We start from the raw sequence: 22,829 nt of genomic DNA, 5'->3' as shown, positions 1-22,829 counted from the left end.
AACTGCTGTGGATCCTGGAAATCTGAAATGGAATCAGAAAATGCTGAGTATTTCCAGCATTTTCTTTTTTCATGTTTTGCCTTCGTCTTTCCATGAAACAGTGGGCTATCCGAACAATTATTTTCAGTAAAGAATTCCCTTTTTTAAAGAAACAGTTATATAATCCATTGAGCTGTCTTTCATCTGTGAGGTGAGTGACTGCCCTTGACATCAAGGCAGCATTTGACTGTGCATGGCATCAAGGAGCCTAGCAAAACTAGAGTCAGGGGAAAGCTCTCTAATTGGAGTCATATCTAGCACAAAGGAAGATGGTTGTGGTTGTTGGAGATAGATTATCTCAGTCCCAGGACATCACTACAGGAGTACTTCAGGGTAGTGTCCTAGGCCCAACTATCTTCAGCTGCTTCATCAATGACCTTCCCTCCATCAGAAGGTCAGAAGTGGGGATGTTCGCTGATGATTGCACAATGTTCAGCAACATTCGCGACGACTCAGATGCTGAAGCAGTCCGTGTCCAGATGCAGCAAGACCTGGACAACATCCAGGCTTGGGCTGATAAGTAGCAAGTAACATTTGTGCCACACAAGTGCCAGGCAGTGCCCATCCCCAACAAGGGAGAATCTAACCATCTCCCCATGACATTTAATGGCATTGCCATCACTAAATACCCCACTATCAACATCCTGGAGATTACCATTGACCAGAAACTGAACTGGACCAGCCACATAAAAACTTTGGCTACAAGAGCAGGTCAGATGCTGGGAATTCTGCAGCGAGTAACCCAACTCATGACTTCCCAATGGCTGTCCACCATCTACAAGGCAGAAGTCAACAATGCTCGGGAAGCTCCACACCATCCAGGACAAAGCAGCCTGCTTAATTGGCACCCCATCCACCACCTTCAGCATTCACTCCCTTCACCACCAACACACAGTGGCAGCAGTGTGTACCATCTACAAGATGCACTGCAGCAACTCACGAAGGCTCCATTGACAGCACCTTCCAAACCCATGACTCTACCACCTAGAAGGACAAGTGCAGCAGATGCATGGGAACACCACCACCTGTAAGTTACCCTCCAAGCCACATATCATCCTGACTTGGAACTATATCACCGTTACTTCACTGTCGCTGGGTCAAAATCCTGGAACTCCCTTCCTAATAGCACTGTTGTTGTACATGTTCAAGAAGGCAGCTCACCACCACCTTCTCAAGGGCAATTGGGAATGGGCAATAAATGCTGGCCTAGCTTGCGACGCCCACATCCCACGAACGGATTTAAGAAAAATATCATGACTGATCATCAATCTCAACTCCACCTTCCTGAGCTATCCCCATGTCAATTAATTCCTTTAGTCAAAAATCTATCAATCTCTGTCTTAAATATCATCTCCTCCTCCTTCCCCCTTCTCCTCCCTTCCCCAGGGAATGATGATGACTTTCTTTCACTCCAGGGTTGTGGGTCATTAGGTGACTGAATAGTCCAATTCTGGATCTGCATACTGTGCTGCAGGTGGTGTTTGATGAGGCGAGCGAATGGGATGCTCGAATTTCTGAATCCTCCTTCCACCGTTTGCATTTGGTCACTGCCTGGGCATGTCGACTTTGTTCGGACTGGCTGGCACCTTCGTGGATGCTTCTCCATTTTGGGCTGTCTTGGGCAAGAGATTCCAATGAATCAGTGGAGATGTCACATTTTTTCAGGGAGGCTTTAAGGACATCCTTGCAGCTTTTTCTCTGCCCTCCTGGTAGCCTCTTGCCGTGACTGAGCTTGGACTAGAAAGCTTGTTTTGGGAATCTTGTCTCAGGCATGCAGACGATGTGGCCCGCCCAACATAACTGACTAGCCATGACCAGTGTCTCTATGACTGCTGGACCAACTATCACCTAATCCGAGCTACTATCTCCATAAACCCAGTTCAAAAAAGGCAGCGGCAGCAGAAGCACTGCTGCAGAAAAATCAGTGTCGATATCAAGGACTCTGCAAAGAAAGACCTACTCAGGCAGCGTCTTACAAGCAACTTGGCAACGCTCAATGAACACGAACCACAAAATGTCCACAATGCCTGGTCTGCCCTCAAAGCTACCATAATCACCACTTGCGAAGATACTTTTGGTTTCTCGACCAGGAAACATCAAGACTGGTTTGACGAGAGCAACCAGGAGATCCAGGAGCTACTAAATCGCAAGCACAAGGCGTTCCTGAACTGGAAGCATCACCAAAATTCAAGGGTGGGGTGGGCGGGGGGGGGGGGGGGGGGGGGGCGGGGAAATAAGCAGGTATACGGACAATTGAAGGCCGAAGTTCAGCAAAAAAACAGTGACCGCAAGAACAGCTGGTGGGCTGAAAGAGCCCAGGAATTAGTGACTCGCTGACAGCCACGACATGCATGGATTCTTCAACGCAGTCAAGACCATTTATGGCCCAAGTACCCAAGGACCTACCCCACTCTCACATATACTGTTGCAAACAAGTGAGGAAGGGTCGAAGGGTTTCCACTTTTTCCCCCTCAGTTCTTAAAGTGGATGCACTGGCCAATTCATTTGGTGTTTGTTTGGTTCCTGCTATGATCATCTTCTCTTTCCCCCCCCCCCCCCCCCACACACACACAGGTTTGCACAGACACAAACAGGTTACAGAGTGGGGAAAGGTAGATTGGTTGAGTTGGAGTTCACAGAATAAAGGGGTATAAAGTTTGTGGCTTTTGGTGATTTGGCTGTTTTCTAGCTGAATTCGGTGGTCTTGAGCCGTTTAGTTTGAAGAGGTTGATGACTAGTTCGGTGGGTCTCTTGGAGACAGCGATGCAGATGATTTCCTCCAACGCGGTTTCTGATTGCAGCGGGTGTATGCAAAGGTGGTCAGGCAACAGGCAGAGTTTGAAGCTTGTGGGCTGAAATGGAGACCCTAATTTGGGTCAGAGTCCAGTAGCTTCTCCTCTCCTGCAGAGAAAACACCAGCTTAAAACCACAGATGGGGAAGGACTTGTCACATGACAGTCACTCAGTGATTCAAACATAGCAGTTAGCAGTATTTCTTCTTGCACAAAGAAAAAGAACAAGCAGTTCTTTAACTTCCTGGGTCTTGGTTCTTGCTGGGATATGAGCAGAGATTTCATCTCTCTCCTCACAAGCCTTGCAATATCGGATACAGTATTGCAAATTAGGTCACCATCTTAAGCTGCTAGCAAATTTACCTATCTGTCTTTTTTTTAAATGTTTTTAAAAATATATAAAAATTTCAGATCTCCAGTCAGTGGATTAAAGAAAATTATCATTCAACAAAGCAAGTTGGCGTGACAGTACTCAATGTCTGAGCAACCACTGTTCTCTGGGGGTGGAGAATTCTAAGGATTTACAATCCTTTGAATGAAGAAATTTCTTCTTAGTCCTAAATGGCTGGCCCCATATTCTGAAACTCTGACCCCATGTTCCAGATTCCACATTTCAGGCCTGTGACCTTTCATCAAAACTGGCCAAAGTTAGAAAAGAATTAGGTTTTAAGCAAGTGAAGGGGCACGGGTGGGGGAGAGAAAAAAGGGGAAGGTGTTTGATAGGGCAGGAGAGCTTGAATAACAAAGCTGTCCTAGGACAAACGCAAAGTGTGTGTTATTGCTTGTGGTGAACGAAAAGCATTAGTCCAGAGAGAAGGTTAATGGCAGAATAATCAGCTCTGACTACATGAAAAGCAGGCACATGGTTAAAAAATAAAATATTAAACAAAAGGCTAGTCATTGAATCACAGAATAATACAGTGCAGAAGAGGCCCTTCGGCCCATCGAGTCTGCACCGATGCGTTAAAACACCTGACTTGTCTACCTAATCCCATTTGCTAGCACTTGGCCCATAGCCTTGAATGTTATGACGTGCCAAGTGCTCATCTAGGTACTTTTTAAAGGATGTGAGGCAACCTGCCTCTACCACCCTCCCAGGCAGGGCATTCCAGACCGTCACCACCCTCTGGGTTAAAAAAAGTTCTTACTCAAGTCCCCCTTAAACCTCCCGCCCCTCACCTTAAACTTGTGACCCCTCGTAACTGACCCTTCAACTAAGGGGAACAGCTGCTCCCTATCCACTCTGCCCATGCCCCTCATAATCTTGTACACCCCTCAGTCTTCTCTGCTTCGGTGAAAACAACCCAAGCCTATCCAACCTCTCTTCATAGCTTAAATGTTCCATCCCAGGCAACATCCTGGTGAATCGCCTCTGCACCCCATCCAATGCAATCACATCCTTCCTATAATGTGGCGACCAGAATTGCACACAGTACTCCAGCTGTGGCCTTACCAATGTTCTGTACAACTCCAACATGACCTCCCTGCTTTTGTAATCAATGCCTCAATTGATAAAGGCAAGTGTCCCATATGCCTTTTTCACCACCCTATTAACCTGCCCTTCTGCCTTCAGAGATCTATGGACAAACACGCCAAGGTCCCTTTGTTCCTCGGAACTTCCCAGTGTCAGGCCATTCATTGAATACTTCCGTGTCACGTTACTCCTTCCAAAGTGCATCACCTCACACTTTTCAGCGGTAAATTCCATCTGCCACTTTTCTGCCCATTTGACCATCCCGTCTATATCTTCCTGTAACCTAAGGCACTCCACCTCACTGTTAACCACTCGGCCAATCTTTGTGTCATCCGTGAACCTACTGCCTACCCCCCACATAGTCATCTATGTCGTTTATATAAATGACAAACCATAGGGTACCCAGCACAGATTCCTGTGGTATGCCACTGGACACTGGCTGCCAGTCACTAAAACAGCCGTCTGTTATCACTCTCTCTCTCTCTCTCTCCTACAGCTAAGCCAATTTTGAATCCACCTTATCAAGTTACCCTGTATCCCATGTGCATTTGCTTTCTTGACAAGTCTCCCATGTGGGACCTTGTCAAAGGCTTTGCTGAAATCCATGTAAACTACATCAACTGCACTACCCTCATCTACACAGCTGGTCACATGCTCAAAATATTCAATCAAATTTGTTAGGCATGACCTCCCTCTGACACAGCCATGCTGACTATTCCTAATCAAATTTTGCCTCTCCAAGTGGAGATAGATTCTCTCCTTCAGAATTTTCTCCAATAGTTTCCCTACTACTGACATGAGACTCACTGGTCTGTAGTTCCCTGGCTTATCTCTGCAACCTTTCTTAAATAGTGGTACCACATTAGCTGTTCTCCAGTCCTCTGGCACCTCCCCTGTGGCCCGAGAGGAATTAAAAATTGGGGTCAGAGCCCCTGCAATCTCCACCCTCGCCTCACACAGCATCTTGGGACACAAATCGTCCGGACCTGGAGATTTGTCCACTTTTAAGCCTTCCAAAACCTCCAATATCTTGTCACTCCCTATGACAATTTGCTCAAGAACCTCACAGTCTCTCTCTCTGAGTTCCCTATCTACATCCTCACTCTCGGGTGAAGACAGATGTGAAGTATTCATTCAACACCCTACCAATGTCCTCTGGCTGCACCCACAGATTTCCCCCTTGGTCCCTAATGGGTCATGCTCTGAAGTTACTCAACTCGATGTTCAGTCTGCAGGACTGTAGAGTGCCTAATCGAAAGGTCAGGTGTTGCTCCTCGACCTTGCGTTGATGTTCACTTGAACAGGCCAAAGACTGAAATGTTGGCATGAGAGCAGCGGTTGAAATGGCAAGCAACCAGAAACTCAAGGTCATGCTTTCGGACTGGGCGGAGGTGTTCCCCAAAGCGGTCGCCCAATCTGTGTTCGGTCTCCCCAACGTAGAGGAGACTGCATTCTCCCGGTTTCTCCGTCTCCGACGCATCTGCTCTGATGCAACCTTCTATAACAGTGCTTCAGATATGCTTTCCTTTTTCCTCAACCAAGGGTTTCCCTTCACCGCCCCCCGCACACTTCTACCCTCATCCCTTCCCCTCCCTTCAAGAACCACGACAGGGTTCCCCTTGTCCTCACTTTCCACCCCACTGGACTCCACATCCAGAGGATCATCCTCTGCGATTTCCACCATCACCAGCATGATGCCACCACCAAATGCATCGTCTCTCCTGTCAGCATTCCAAAGTGATCATTCCCTCCACGACACCCTGGTCCATTCCTCCATTACGCCCGACACCTTGTCCCCTTCCCACGCAATCACAGGAGGTGTAATACCTGCCCTTTTACTTCCTCTCTCCTCACTATCCAAGGCCCCAAGCACTCCTTTCAGGTGAAGCAACGATTTACTTGTACTTTCAATTTCGTATACTGTATTCGCTGCTTACAATGTCGTCTCCTCTGCGTTGGGGAGACCAAACGCAGGTTGGTTGACCGCTTTTGTGGAACACCTCCGCTCAGTCCGCAAGCATGACTCCCCAGCTTCCGGTTGCTTGCCATTTCAACACCCCCCCCCGCCGCCCCCTCATGCCAACATTTCTGTCTTTGGCCTGCTCCAGTGTTCTAGTGAATATCAATGCAAGCTCGAGGAACAGCACCTGATCTTTCGATTAGGCACTCTACAGCCTTGCAGACTGAACATTGAGTTCAATAACTTCAGAGCATGACTGGCCTTTTTTTTAAAAGTTTATTTTTTAACCATGTGCCTGCTTTTCATGTCATCAGAGCTGCTCATTATTCTGCTGTTAACACTCTCCCTGGACTAATGCTTTTCTTTCACCAAAGCATTAACACACTCTTTGCCTTTGTGCCAGGACAGCTTTGTTCTTAATCTCTCCTGCCCTCTGCCCTATCAAACACCTTCCCCTTTGTTCTTTTCCCCAACCCCCTCCCCTTCACTTAAAACCTAATTCTTTTCTAATGTTGGCCAGTTCTGATGAAAGGTCACAGACCTGAAACGTTAACTTTGCTTTGCTCTCCACAGATGCTGCCAGACCTGCTTCCAGCACTTTTTGTTGTTTCAGATTTCCAGCATCTGCAGTATTTTGCTTTTATATTAGAGACCTTTTTATATGTTTCAATTAGATCACCATCATTCTTGTAAACTCCAGGGAATGCAGTGCTAGTCTAATCAATCTCTCCCCATAAGACAATTCCCTTATCCCAGGAACCAATCAAGTGAACTTCTGTAGTATTCCTCTTGGGCAAATCTGTCCTTCCTTTGGTAAGGAGACCAAAACTGCGCACAGTACTCCAGGTGTAGTCTCATCAATGCCCTGTATAATTAGAGTCATAGTCATTTACAGCATATAGAAGGTGGACATTCGGCCCATTAAGTCCATGCCGGCTCTCCTTGGAGCAATCCAGTCAGTCCCGCTCTCCTGCTTGATCCCTGTAGCCTTGCAAGTTTATTTCCTTTAAGTGCCCATCCAATTTCCATTTGAAATCATTTTCTCCACTTCCACCACCCTCATGGGCAGCGAGTTCGGGGCATCACCACTCACTGTTTTTTAAAAAAAAAGTTCTGTCTCTCCTTCCTCATTATCCCTGCTTCTCTTGCCCAACGCCTTCAATCTGTGTCTCCTAGTCCTTGAAAAATCAGTTAATGGGAACAGTTTAGTTAATCCAAGCCTGTCATAATCTTGTACATCTCTATCAAATCTCCCCTCAATCTCCTTTTCTCCAGGGAGAACAACCCTAGCTTTTTCAACCTAACCTTGTAACTAAAATCCCCCATCCCTGGAACCATTCTGGTAAATCTCCTCTGCCCCCTCTCAAGGACCCTCACATCTATCCCAAAGTGTGGTGACCAGAACTGGATACAATACTCTAGTTGGGGCCGAGCTAGAGATTTATAAAGGTTTAGCATAACTTCCCTGCTTTTGTACTCAATGCCACTATTTATGAAGCCCAAGATCCCATATGCTTTGCTGATTATTCTTCCAGTATGTCCTGCCACCTTCAAAGGTTGATGCACATGCACTCTCAACTCTCTGTTCCTGCACACTTTAGAACTGCACCATTAAGTCTATATTGCCTCACCCTATCCCTTCTGCCAAAATGCATCATCTCTCTCTTGTCTGTATTAAATTCCATCTGCCACTTGCCTATCTATGTCCTGTTTCAGGCAGTTCGTGTCATCCTTGCTGTTTGCCTCACCTCCCAAGTTTGGTATCGTCAAGTTTTGAATTTCTACTCTGTATTCCAAGATCCACGTCATTTATATATAGCAAAAAAGGGATCAAGGGATATGGGGAGAAAGTGGGAACAGGGTGCTTAATTAGATCATCAGCCATGATCTTTTTTGAATGGCGGAGCAGGCCTGAAGGGCTGAATGGCCTACTCCTGCTCCTATTTTCTATGTTTCTATATTAAAAAAAAAAGCAGTGCTCCTAGCACTGACCCTTGTGGAACACCACTGTCTACCATCGTCCAGTCTGAAAAACAACCATACACCACAACTGGCTGTTTTCTGTCCATGAGCTAATTTTTTATCCCATTGGACACTGCCACTCCTATTCCACGAGTCTTAATTTTGTTAACCAGCCTTTTAGGTGGTACCTTATCAAACACTCTTTAAAATCCATCTCAACAACATCTGCTACATTCCCTTCATCAACCTTCTCTGTTACTTCATCAAAAGATTCAGTTAGATTAGTCAAGCATGATCTGCCTTTTACAAATCTTTGCTGGCTCTCCTTTAATTAACTCAAACCTCTCTAAGTGCATGTTCTCCCCGCCCCCGATTGTTTATAAAACCTTACCCACCATTGATAAACTAACTTGCCTGTAGTTGCTAGGACTGTCCTTATACCCTTTCTTGAATAAGGCATTGGCCACTCTGCAGACCTCCGGCTCCTCACTGTATCTGTGGAAGATTAGAAGATTATGGCAAGCCTTTCCATTATCTCCGCCCCCACTTTCTTTAGCAGCCTGGGAAGTAAGTCATCCAGATCAGGTGACTTATCTAACCTAAGCATAGCTGGCCTTTCCAGTACCATCACCGCTCTCAATTTTTACCCTATCCATTGCCTCCATTCTCTTCACTTCTACTGATATTTTGTCAGATTCTTCCTTAGTAAACGCTGATACAAAGTTTTCATGAAGTATTCTAGCCTGCCCTGTGCATCTAAGCATATATTATCCTCCTTGTCCTTAATAGGCCCCACTTCACCTTTGACTATCTGCTTACTATTTACATGCTGCTAGAAGATTTATGGGTTCCCTTTTATGTTGACTGCCATTCTATTCTCATATTCTGTCTTCACCAGTCTTATTTTCCTCTTCACCTCTCTCTCAATTTATTGTATTTGGCCTGATTCTCCCTTGAAGAATTCGCCTGGCATGCATCCTACACCCTCTTCTTTGCTTCTTCATAATTTCTATCTCCCTCGGCATCCAAGGAGCCCTGTTTTTGGTTCTACAACATTTTGCCCTTATTGGAATGTATCTAGCCTGTATCTGAAGCCTGTTTTCCTTTAAAGACAATGCATTGTTCTGTTAGTTTTTCCTGTCAGTCTTTGGTTCCATTTTATCCTGGCTAGATCTCTTCTCATCACATTGAAATTAGTCGTCTTCCAGTCTCGCTGTTCTACAGCTACGACTACGTGAGAAAGGTGTCGAGGGATCTTTTACTGTCTTCACCTGGTCTTATTGTAACAGGGTTTAATTTTTTTTAACAATGTTTTTGAGCTCCCCCTCGGTGAATCCTTGTTCACCGCTTTCCAGTTATAAGGCAAAGAATGAGCATGCCAGGTTTTCTTGGGTTTAAAGAAGAAAAGTGAAATTTATTAAAACTTAAACTCAAATATGGTTAGCGTCTACGGATACACGCCGCACCCCATGCTAGCATGCATACGCGATACACACGTGCAAGTAGGGACAGAAAAGAGCGGAAGAAAAAATAAAGTGGAGAGGTTTGAAGCGATATCAGAAGTGTTTCTTGTTTACTGTGCTTGGAGCTCACTGTAGTCTCTTTGTAAGTAGTCTTGCTTTTCGTTGGGGCCCAGTGTTCTTCTTGAACCTTGTTCGCTGTAGCAAACCTTTCTCTCTTGGGATTCATGTGTCTTCAATGGTACTTCAATTCTGTGAGAAAGAGATGGGAGCAGACAGGAGAGAAGTCTTTTCCAGTCCAAGAGCAAAGAGCTTTCTGAGTTTTAAAACTCTGTGGCAAGTTCAAATTCAAACAGCCAGGTAGTCATGTGACTAAACTGGTCTGACTCGGTCTTCTGTGTGTTGGAGAAGCAGTGCTGTTCCACCTTGTATCATTCCTTGCTTTTCTGCATTACGAGTCTAAACCTTATGATTTGATATCACTCTTATGCAAGTGCTCTCCCACAGACACTTGCTCCACTTGGCCCAGTGCATTTCCCAGCACCTGATCCAGCAATGTCTCCTTTCTAGTTGGGCCGAGAACATACTGATCAAGGAAGTGCTCCTGGACACATTCCAGAAATTCCTTCCCCCTGCTCTTTTCTCTTTACTCTAAAATTATCCCAATCAATATTTAGGTAATTGAAGTCCCCCTAATATCACCATTCTACAGTTCTTGCACATCCCAGATTTACTCCTTAATATCTCTCACTATTTGGAAGCATTTAGAATACCCTGAGGTGCGTGAGGATACCCTTTTTGCTTCTCAACTCCAACCAAATGGGTTCTGTACTTGTCCTCTCAAGGATGTACGTTCCCTCTTTACAACACTACAAGGTCTTCCCTAATCAGTATTGCCACCCCACCTCCCTTTTGTCCTTCTCTATCTTTTCTGAACATTTTATATCTTTGTATATTAAGCTCCCAGGCCTCACTGTTTTTAAGCCACATTTCTGTTATTGCCTCTGCATCTTATTCCCAGACTGCTATTTGTGCTTGTCGCTCACCAACCTTATTCACTAGGCTTTGTACATTATACATACATGCATAATAATCCTGTCTTGCATTCCTCGTAGCCCTTCTCAGTCTGCTCCTATCTAATATGGTACTACTACTTTCTCTGGTACTGTCCAACACACTCACATTATGCACCTTATTCCTCTTTTCTACTTCTATCTGCTAGTGCCCACTGCCACCCCCCCCCCCCCCACGCCAATTTAGTTTAAACCCTCCCCAACCACACTATTAAACCTTCCCGTGAGGACATTGGTCCCAGTCCTCTTGAGGTGCAACCTGTCCCTTTTGACCCAGAACTGATCCCAATACCCCAAGAATCTGAACCCTTCTTTTCACCAGGCTTCAAGCCATGTATTGATTGATCCTATCTTCCTATTTCTGCTCTCGCTAGTGCATGGCATTGGGAGTAATCCAGAGATTACTATCCCTGAGGTCCTACTTTTTAGTTTCCTCCCTAGCTCCTGAAAATCTGACTGTAGGACCACAATTATGTCATTTTTACCACACCTTCTGACTCGCTCCTCTCCCCCTGCAGAATATACTGCACCCTTTTCATGATATCCTTTAACCTGGCACCAGGGCGGCAACACTCCATGCAGGACTCACAATGACGATTGTGGAAATGCTGTCTGTACCCCTCACTATGGAATCTCCTATAATAACTGAATTTCTACAGTTTGCTGCTCTCTCCTGTGCAGTCCCTTGCCAATTGGTGTTATGGTCTGGACTGCACTCCTTCAGGGTATTGTCACACTCAGCAGTCTCCAATGCTGAGTACTGGTTTGAGTGGCGCACACCGTGAAGACTCCTGCACTTCCTGCCTCTTCAAAGTCTTCCATTGGGCCACCCACCCACCTACCCAGTATCCTGAACTCTTACAGTTTGTGGGGTGACCACCTCCTGGAAAGCATGATCCAGGAATCTCTCCTGCTCCCTGATGCTCCGTATTGACTCCCGCTAACCCTCAAGATTGGAAATCTTCGGCTCAAGCTGAAACGGATAGAGACACTTCCTGCATTTGTTGCGTAAGTCACGTGAAATGGCCAGAAGTTCTTACATGGTGCAGGAATTGCAAACACCGGGTCGCAGCTGCCCATCCACAATCTTAAAAAAAAAAAGCTCTGTTCCCTCTTTTTAGAATCTATTTGGTATCTTGTTTAAACTAATAATTTTAATTAATGCTTCTGGATCTACTCTATGCTGCTACTCACTGTTAGACTCATGCTGATTGATAATTTCCTGGTTCAAAGAGGAATAGAGAAATACTCACCAATCACTTACCCGCTTTCCTGTGATGCCACTCCTTGATTTTTTTTTTCCCCTTGGTTTCCTCTTGCAGTGCGTGCTCGTTGTCTGCTTTTAGCCCGCTGTGCCCTTGGACTTTCTGCGCTGTGATTGCAGTGCTCTTGCACTCTCCGCCACTGCTTTATCCCTGCCGTGCTCTCTGCCCTACCATGCTGTTCTCACTGTGCGCTTTCGCCGCCTCTGCCACTGCTTTTATTGCTGCATACTCTTGCCCTCTCTGCCACTGCTTTTATCCCCGCTGTGTAATTGTAGTAAGTTTTCTTTACTTTTGTACTTCAAAAGCTCACCTCTCATACGCCTTTCTAATTGCTTGCTGTGCCTGCGTGCTAACTTTATGATTCGTGTATAAGGACACCCAGGTCTCTTGATGCAAGCATTTCCCAGTTTCTCTCCATTCAAAACAATTCTGCTTTTTTAAATTTTTCCTACCAAAGTGGATAATTTCACAATTTGCCACATTGCATTCCATCTGCCACGTTCTTGCCCAGTCACCCAACCCGTCTGTATCCCTCTGCAGCATCTTTGTGTCGTCCTCACTGCTTACTTTCTCACCTAATTTTGTAACATATCCAAGTTTGTTGATAAATACATTCAGTCCTCTCATCTAAGTCATTAATATAGATTGGAAATAGCTGAGGTCCAAGCAAGTCCTGATCGTTGCGGTACCTTGCATGCCAAACTGAAAATGTCCCTTTTTATTCCTACTGTTTTCTGTCCATTAACCAATCTTCGATCTATGCTAATATAGAAACATAGAAGAAACATAGAAAATAGGAGCAGGAGTAGGCCGTTCGGCCCTTCAGGCCTGCTCCGCCATTCAAAAAAGATCATGGCTGATCGGCTAATTCAGTACCCTGTTCCCACATTCTCCGCGTATCCCTTGATCCCTTTGGCATTAAGAAATATATCTATCGCCTTCTTGAATATATTTAATGACTTGGCCTCCACTGCCTTCTGCAGTAGAGAATTCCACAGGTTCACCACTCTCCGAGTGAAGAAATTTTTCCTCATCTCGGTTCTAAATGGCATACCCCGTATCCTGAGACTGTGACACCTGGTTCTGAACTCCCCACCTATTGGGAACATCCTCCCTACATCTAGCCTGTCTAGTCCTGTTAGAATTTTATAGCTTTCTATGAGATCCCCCCTCATTCTTCTAAACTCCAGTGAATATAGGCCGAGTTGACCCAATCTCTCCTCGTACGTCAATCCTGCCATCCCAGAAATCAGCCTAGTAAAACTTCTTTGCACTCCCTCCATGGCAAGAACATCCTTCCTCAGATAAGGTGACCAAAACTGTACACAATACTCCAGATGTGGTCTCACCAAGGCCCTGTATAACTGCAGTAAGACATCCTTGCTCCTGTACTCATATCCTGTTGCAATGAAGGCCAGAATACCACTCGCCTTCCTAATTACTTGCTGCACGTGTACACCAGTTGCTGAAAGCAAGTATTCAAGGACAGCCAGGTTTTGTTGCACCTCCCCCTTTCCCAATCTATCACCATTCATATAATCTGCCTTTCTGTTTTTACAACTAAAGTGGATAACCTCACATTTATCCACGTTGTACTGCATCTGCCATGCATTTGCCCACTCACCCAACTTGTCCAAATCACATTGGAGCCTCATTGCATCCTCCTCACAGCTCACCATTCCCCACCAGCTTTGTGTCGTTTCCAAACTTGAAAATGTTACATTTAGTTCCCTCACCCAAGTTATTAATATATAGTGTGAATAGCTGGGGCCCAAGCACTGATCCCTGCGGTACCCCACTAGTCACTGCCTGCCACCCGGAAAAAGACCTGTTTATTCCTACTCTCTGTTTCCTGTCTGTCAACCAATTCTCAATCCATGCCAGTATATCACCCCCAATCCCCTGTGCTTTAATTTTGCACACTAACCTCTTATGTGGGACCTTATCAAAAGCCTTCTGAAAATCCCTTGTCTATTCTACTAGTTACATCCTCAAAAAACTCCAGTAGATTTATTAAGCATGATTTCTCTTTCGTAAACCCATGCTGACTTTGCCCAATCCCACTTATGCTTTCTAGGTGTTCTGCTATCACATCTTTTATAATAGACTCTAGCATTTTCCCCACTACTAATGTAAGGCTAACTGGTCTGTAATTCCCTGTTTTTTCTCTCTCTCCTTTTTTAAATAGTGGGGTTCCATTTGCCACTCTCCAATCTAGAGTCTATAAAATTTTGGAAGATGACCACCAATGCACCCACTATTTCCAGGGCTTCTTCCTTTAGTACTCTGGAATTGAGATTATCAAGCCCTGGGGATTTGTCAGCCTTTAACCCCATTAATTTCCCGAGCACTCTTTTTTTGCTAATACTGATTTCCTTCGGTTCCTCCCTCTCGTTAGACCTTTAGTTGCCTAACATTTCTGGGAGGTTATTTGTGTCCTGCTTTGTGAAGACAACCAAAGTATGTGTTTAATTGGTCTGCCATTTCTTTGTTCCCCGTTGTAATTTCCCCCATTTCTGACGGTAAGGGGCCTACATTTGCCTTCACTAATCTTTTTCTCTTCACATATTTATAGTATGTAATATATTACACCCAATCCCTTGAGTCTTAATTTTGTGTAATAACCTCTTGCGTGGCACCTTATCAAATGCTTTTTGAAAATCCCAAAACACTACATCCACTGGTTCCCCTTTATCCATCTTACTAGTTACATCTTCAAAAAAAACCAGCAGATTTGTCAAGTATGATTTCTCTTTCATAAATCTGTGTCGACTCTTGTATTATGATTTTCTAAGTGCCCTGTTATACATCCTTAATAGATTCCAGCATCTTTGCTTGCTACTGATGTTAGGCTGATAGATTTGTAGTTTCCCATTATCTCTCTTGCTCCTTTCTTAAATAGCAGGGTTATATTTGCTACCTTAGAATCCTTGAAAACTGTTCTTGAATCTAAAGAATTTTGGGGGGAAACACATTTCTGCTAACTATCCAACATTGCCAAAGCCACTGGCTTGTTGACAGCGCCAGCTATTGTGCATCCTTTTCGGGACAGTCTTTCGGTAAACCTACTACAACTACTTTGCCTTTCAACTTCCAGCACTGATTTTATATGCCCTCTTTTAACATTTTGGTCCTTTTTGACCCAACCCTAGTCTTCTGACTATCTTTTTTTTTTACCACTGAGGATTGCCTGTATCCTCTCATTCTTTTCTCTCACTAAAACTGAACCTCCTCATTATCCACCCTCCTATCTTTCCAACTTCTTTGAAAGTTTCCAAACTGGGGCCTGTAACTATTGCTTTTGTGGGCCAATTCATAATCATCTGCCATTTCTGTGGTATTCCTTATTTTATGTTATTTCAGGTGGGACCTTTATTCTGGAAGAGATGCTGTTTTTAAGTTCTCCATTAGGATGACTTCCCTAAGGCTTTCAAAGTCATGCTTAATTTTCAGGAACCTATACCATCGATCAATATCATTTCCTTCTCCCTAGCTAATTCCATAAATGTCTGGCCCTGCTTTTTTTCCAAGTTCCTGAATTTTTGCCCGAAGCATCTGGTACCAACTCATAAGCATTGAGAACTGCAGTTGTATGCACATCAGAATCACCTGACTGTTCCTCCGAAAGTGTTGAATATACCTCTAACGCTTTTCCCACTAACGTACTTTGCAATAAAATCGTCCAACTTTCTTTTGGCCATTGCAACTTCATTTCAATTTTTTCCAATGACATAAAATACATTTCAACTCCTTCCTCATTGAATTTAGGCACAAAGTGAATATTTCTTGCTGAATCAAAACCAGGCGTTAAATCTGATTCATCCTCAAGCCTTCCTGCTGCTCCCTGTCTACGTAATCTAAGCTTTTCCTTATCCACTTCAAATTTCCTGGCTTTACTTTCTCTCTGTACTCTTCCTTTCTTTTCTCTTTTGAGTACAAGCTTTCTCATTTCAAGTTGTAATTCTCTTTCTCTCCTTTTCTTCCTTTTCTAATCTCAGCTTCTCTAACGCAAATTTGGCTAATTCCATGTGAACACAATAGTGGAAACATCCTCTTCTTTTACCAGCTTCAAGAAATGAACTAATTCTTGGATTATTTCTGCTTTCCTAGCCCCTGGGCCATACCACCGTGTGCCGTTAACTGCTGCAATATGAGAGTCAGATCTCTCTCAACAAATTCTTGTACATTAATGGTACTCATGTTGATTTCCCACTAAACCCATCCAAAGTAAATGTGAAATCTTGTTTGTTTAAACTCCGGAAAATTCCAGCGAACATGTTTTACGGCCTCTGAATTTGTATCCCGGACCCGATCCCCCATTTGTTATGACCTCAGTGAGACCATTAACTTTAAAATACAAGATATGAACCCCCAGACCAATTTGGAGAATTACATGACTAGATTTCACTTCTTAAAACCGTTATTACAACAACTAACCTAAAAGAAATCCCTATTAACTGAATAGTACTTGTAAGTAGCTGATACCCTCAAATTACGAAGAAAGGTATTTTCTTCACTTATCAAAACACTTGAAAACCTCACACCACACTTGTACCTTACAGTCATCTTTGGTGACATCTTTGTGGTTAAAAGTCCCAAACTCCTCCCAGTTGCAATGGGTTGGATCTCCCAGACCTTTCTCAAAGCCATTGTCCTCTTCGCTCACTTCTCCGAGCACTTCCAATTTGGATATCCGTGAATTAGGTGATCCTGTTGGTCTTTTCCTTTCCCGCAGACTTCAACTTAAAAAGAAGCAGTTTCAAGTCTTCGCAGCCTTTCGCTGTATTTGTCTTCTCTGAGAGCAGGTGTTCCCTCTGTCTCCCTTGAGACTGCCACTACTGGTAGTTTTCCTTTCCTACTGCCTGCTCTAAGGCTGTCACCACTGGCTTGCTTGCTCCTTTCAGAAAAGCTGTTTAATTTTATATGGAATCAAAAGTCAGTAGCTCATTGTCCTTTTCCAATATGCAAAATCCAGAAGTCTGCTTTCAGCAGAGCCACCTGGGCCTTCCATTGTTTCCAGGTGTTAGCAGCTACCATGCATATTTGCGTTCTCAGAATCACTAATTCCTTGTTTACGATCCGAAAGTCTGGTCGGATGTTGTACCCCTGTAGTCCATGTTTCTTCAAAAAAAAAAGTCTTTGATCTGTGATCTCCGTCCTGATAACCCAAGATTTATGTCTTGTCTTTAGGCAGAGTTAATGTGAGGTCATCTGACTCCATCTTAAACTTTTAAAAATTATAGTTTTTGAAACAATCATATTACAAAGTCCAGCGTTTGCAACAATACTCCTTGAAACCTACCTCTTTGACCAAGATTTTGGTCGTTGGCCCCAATATTTTATGTAACTCTGTCAAATTTTGTTGATAACGCTCTTGCGAAGTGCCTTGTCATTCTGCTACATTACAGGTGCTATATAATGACCAGTTGTTGTAAATGGTAAATTGTGAACAGATATTGTAAGATTTATGCACAGGAAGTTTGTGTCCTACGCAATATTTTCAATAATTTACTTTTAATCGCACCTCACCGCTATTAAATTTAAGGTCTCTATACTTTGAAACATACCTAGACTGCGATTGCATGCTTCAGTCTCTGCTGAAGCTACTTCATAACTGGCAACTAGGAAATATACACAAGTGGTCTGAGGTGACTGCTCTTCTTCCATTCATCCCTATATGTTGATGGAAATATTTGTCAATAATTAGTTAAGGTGAACTTTTATAAGGAATATAAATGCATACCCAAGTTCCACTACCATAACTTTGGTTCATGCTGAAGTTTATTCAGTCTGGAACTGTTTGAACAATTACATAGTATGTTTGTAGTAATGTCCATTTGTTCTGTATTAATGAGTAAATTTACTCATAAGCATGAGGGACTTCATAATGAATCTATCCTTGAAGAACAAGATGCAGCATTTTTTAGCATGTTAACAGTAGAAATGTTATATGTAAACATTGTGTTTTTATCTGCAGGCAAATTCAACTGATTTGCTTTCATTACTGCTGTTCTATTGTTAACAGGATCGAAAGTTGTCCAAGTCAGAAAGGCAAAGGTTTAAAGAAGAAGCTGAAATGTTGAAGGGCCTGCAGCATCCAAACATAGTGAGATTTTACGACTCTTGGGAATCGATCTTAAAGGGAAAGAAGTGTATAGTATTGGTGACAGAATTGATGACATCGGGTACTCTGAAAACGTAAGTGAAGTGTATCTATATATTTTAAACTTAGTTATGTATTACTTCTCCCATTCTCACATTTCAAGTACTTTGTTTTTTGATACAGGCTGTGCATCATTTTGTCTTTATTAAAGCTGTTAAGTATCTTGATTTCAAAACTGGAAATGCACAGCACACTAATCAACATCTGAAATCTTTTGGGATGAAGGATCTCACAAAACATTGGCCTATGTTTCTCATGTTGACTGATTTTAATGCGCATCTCTAATTCTCTCTTCTTGGTTTAGCTCTCCAGTGTTCATTTTTCCCTGTGTCTCCATATTTTAATAAATTTATGTAAGTTTTCTAAAGGAAGTTAGGAAAAAAATACTTGCTTGAACATGAAACTTTATATTGAATAACTGTCGGATGGATAATTGCTGTCTCTTTTAAATGAGTCGGTTGCCTTAAGTGGGCCATGTTGTATATGCATTGGAAATGCAGTAACAAAGTATACACCTAAAATCCTTCAGACTGTTCTCATCACGTTCTATTGAGACATATTCACATAATTTATTATCTAAGGATCAAGTCTCATAATTTTGTTTTGGGAAAGCTGCTATCCCAGGGGTGTCCAACCTTTTCATGCGAGGGGCCACATTACAAATTTTGTCCTACATAGAGGGCTGGTGAGCAAACTTTGGAAGGACAAGGGCATTAGAAATGTATTTTACTATTAATCAAAAAGAAATGTGCATTATTGTGAAATAAAAACAAAGTGCTGGAAGTACTCTGCAGGTCAGGTAGCATCTGTGGAGAGAGAAGCAGAGTTAACGTTTCACGTCTGTGACCTTTCATCAGGCAGTTCTGATGAAAGGTCACAGACCTGAAATATCAACTGCTTCTCTTTCCACAGATGCTGCCAGACCTGCTGAGTATTTCCAGCACTTTGTTTCCATTTCAGATTTCCAGCCTCTGCAGTATTTTGCTTTTATTGCATTATTGTGAACAAGCTTTAAATGAGAAGACTAATTCATTAACTTAGTTTTTCATCACTAGGTTGAAAATTAATTCAGTCAGACACCTGGCATTGTCTTAACTTGCACAAATAGTCACTGTCTGCCTGCACACTTCATGCAGTGACCTGGAGTAGTCCGGCTAGATGTCCATTTGTCAGGAGTGATCTTTATCGCCTCTCCCTCCCTCCCTGCCCGCCCCCCCCACCACCCCCACCCCGGGCCTAGGCCCCAAGCCTCAGCCTCACTTTAATCAGTATGCTGTCGGTTCTTCAGGCTGACTGTGTCTACCATCTCTGTCATGACCCGCTCTGCTCATTATCATCCAGGGTCACGCTGCTGTGCCGCAGCCAATTTTTAAAAAATTCATTCATTGGATGTGGATGTTGCTGGCCAGGCCAGCATTTATGGCCCATCCCTAATTGCTCTTGAGAAGGTGGTGGTGAGCTGCCACGCAGCAGGCCTTCCCTTACTCCGCCCCTTCCGGGAGTGCTCCCCAGCCAATTAGGGCATGGCATCTAGCGTTCTATTTTCTTTGAAATGGTTTTTTTAAAGGTAATTATCCCGAAATCGACTCCTAAGAACGACCGACCTATTCCGCGCCAATAAGTACCGTTCACTTGGTGTTTTTAAAAAAATTTTGAACCATTAACCGGAAGGGCTTGGCCTGGTGGATGCGGTGCTCTCTGGGAGTTGTTGTTTTGGATTACGGTTCCGTCCATAAGGCCTGGGGAGCAGGGGACTACATTTCCCAGTAGGCATTTGCTTACCAAAAGCAGGGGCAGCAGATTCCAGGACAGTGAACCGCAGTTCAGTGCTCACCCGTTGTCAGTCACAGAAAGCTTGGATGGGCTTGAAGAAGTTTCTCATCCCTGAAGCTGAAAGCAAAAGGCCAAGGGCAAAAACTGCTCAGCGAGGAGGAACGACCGGGTACAGTTTACATCTGTGAGCTGGATGGAAACCTTTGGCGGGCCAGATTCTGTCCCATAGGCCGTATGTTGGATAATTCTGAGCTATTCCATCTAAATGGGATGTAATGCGGACCTAAATTGGATGTTACACAGTTAGTCCCCGGGTTGCTGCAGTGAAAAGGAGCTTTTTGCCCTAACAAACATCAGTTGTAAGTACTGGAGTATTTGCTTGGAGAAATGCAACAAAAATGCAAAGATTGAGTATTTTTAAAAACAGCTATGATAAAGAATTTGCAAGAAAACTAATTTCAACACTTAAGAAGTCGTTTTACTTGCTTTACGGTTCTCACTTTATCTTTGGAAGAGCATATTTGAATCATATAAAGGGCTGACTAATTCAATTGTCTGAATTTATATATTTTGATTTTTGCTGGAAAAATTTCTTTATTTAAAAAAAGCTTTCAAGAAGCATTTTCAGCACAAACTATATCCAACAAATCTTTTCTATTGTCAAAGAATCATAATTCATAGTGAAGGGCATTGTTGGCTGCCATCTTGGACTCAAATAGACTGTTCAGTCTCGAGTCCTGTTGGATCCTAAGTCTCGTTTGTCTTGTCCATCGTCTCCATCATAAAATCACTTGCTTCGATTTCTGTAATCTTGCCCACCTATCCCGTCTGCTGCTGAAACCCTTATTTATGCCTGTCAGACTTGAGTACTCCGGTGCTGTGCTTCCAACTCTGGCTTGTCCAAAACCTGCTTGTATCCCATCACACACAAAGTTCTGCTCACCCTTATCCCCACTGACTTAGAACATAAGAAATAGGAGCAGGAGAAGGCCACATGGCCCCTTGAGCCTGATGTGCCATTCAGCAAGGTCATGGCTGAACTTCTACATGAGCTTCACTTTCCTACTTTATACCCTATCCCTTGATTCTCTTTTGGTGCCCAATACTCCATTGATTTCAGTTTTGAATATACTCATTGAGCATCCACAGTTCTCTTGAATAGAAAATGCTAAAGATTCAGAACCCTCTGAATGGAGGAATGTTTCCTCATCTCAGTCGTAAATGGCTGACCCCCTTTTCTGAGATCATGACCCCCAGTTCTAGACTTTCAAGCCAGGGAAACAACATCTAACCTGTCAAGTCCTTTAAGAGTTTTGTACGTTTCAATGAGATCACATCTCATTCTTCTTAACTCCATTTGATGCAATCTTTCCTCAAAGAACAGTCCTCTCATTGCAGGAATCTGTCCAGTGAACTTTCATTGAACTGCCTCGAAGGCAATTGTATCCTTCCTTGGGTAAGGAGAGCAGAGCTGTACACTGTACTCCAGGTGTGGTCCTGCCACAAAGTCCGATTTAATTGCAGCATGACTTGCTTACTGTTATACTCCAGCCCCTTTGCAAGAAAGGCTTACATATCTTTTGCCTTCCTAATTGCTTGCTGTACCTGCATGCTAACTTTCATGTACAAGGACCCCCAAAATCTCATTGAATACCAACATTTACTACACTCTCCTTTTTATTAAAAAAAAATCTGCTTTTCCATTCTTCCTGCTGAAGTGGATAATTTCACTCTTCCTCACATGCTCCAACTGCAGCCATCTAGCCCAATCCCCATCTAAAACCTTTTGCAGCCTTTATTGCATCTTCCTCAAAGCTTACTTTCGCACCTTTGTAAAGTCACTAAACTTGGATATATTGCACTCTGTCCCTTCATCTAAGTCCTATGAAAATTAAATAGCTGCAACCCAAGCATGGATCCCACCAGTTACACATTGCCGACCTGTTTATTCCTACTGTTTTCTGTCTGTTAGTCAATCCTCAATCCATCCTGTGTTACCCCTGTCCCATGAGCCCTTCTCTTATGTAACAGCCCCTTGTGTGACATCTTATTGAATGCCTTCTGAAAATCCAGATGTACTGCATCCAATGATACCTCTTTATCCTGCTAATTATATCCTCAAAACTCCAATGGATTTCTCAAACACAATTTCCCTTTCATAATATGTTGACTATCCTAAAAGTGATTTTTACAAATGTTTTCGTCACCAGATCCACTCTAGAATTCCTTTACAAGCTTTCTCTATTTCCTCTCCTCCTTTTAAGACATTCCTTTAAACCAGAATCCGCTACCATTTGGTCAATGCTTCTAGTCGCGCTCTGGTTCATTTATAAAAAAAAAAATTCTTTTGTGGGATGTGAACACCACTAGCAAGGCTAGCATTTGTAGTCCATCCCTAATTGCCCTTGAGAAGGTGGTGGTGGTGGTGAGCTGCCCCCTTGAACCACTACAGTCCATCTGGTATAGGTGCACCCACAGTGCTGTTAGGGAGGGAGTTCCAGGATTTTGATCCAGCGACAGTGAATAATGGTAGAGGTCGCAAATTTCGAAGGTGCTGTCGATGGAGGTCTGGTGAGTTGCTGCAGTGCATCTTGCAGATGGTACTTGCTGTGCGCTGGTGGTGGAGGGAGTGAATGTTGAAGGTGGTGGATGGGGTGCTAATCAAGCAGGCTGCTTTGTCCTAGATGCTCTTGAGTTTGAGTGTTGTTGGAGCTGCACTCATCCAGGCAAGTGGAGAGTATTCCATCACACTCCTGACTTGTGCCTTGTAGATGGTGGACAGGCTTTGGGGAGTCAGGCAGTGAGTTAATCGCCTCAGAATTCCCAATCTCTGTCCTCTTGTAGGTGCAGTATTTATATGGCTGGTCC

General features: G+C 43.6%; 2 protein-coding genes across 14 annotated transcripts in view; one reads left to right on the top strand and one right to left on the bottom strand.

Annotated features, from left to right (window-relative positions):
- The window catches only part of LOC137379651 (serine/threonine-protein kinase WNK1-like), a 275,316-nt gene that overhangs the window by 44,275 nt on the left and 208,212 nt on the right, over window positions 1–22,829 (top strand). For all 10 annotated transcript variants that reach the window (XM_068050782.1, XM_068050783.1, XM_068050789.1 and 7 more), the window contains exon 2: window positions 18,051–18,223. In XM_068050782.1, the coding sequence (XP_067906883.1) occupies window positions 18,051–18,223 (173 nt within the window). The remainder of the gene's footprint in view (window positions 1–18,050; window positions 18,224–22,829) is intronic.
- LOC137379652 (ninjurin-2-like) overlaps window positions 1–22,829 on the bottom strand; it is a 354,918-nt gene that overhangs the window by 290,531 nt on the left and 41,558 nt on the right. The gene's annotated exons all lie outside the window — the stretch shown is intronic.

Source organism: Heterodontus francisci, chromosome 18 (assembly GCF_036365525.1).
Source record: "Heterodontus francisci isolate sHetFra1 chromosome 18, sHetFra1.hap1, whole genome shotgun sequence".
Classification (NCBI taxonomy): domain Eukaryota; kingdom Metazoa; phylum Chordata; class Chondrichthyes; order Heterodontiformes; family Heterodontidae; genus Heterodontus; species Heterodontus francisci.
The sequence above is the reverse complement of the archived record's forward strand: the minus strand, read 5'-3'. Positions and strand labels throughout refer to the sequence as shown.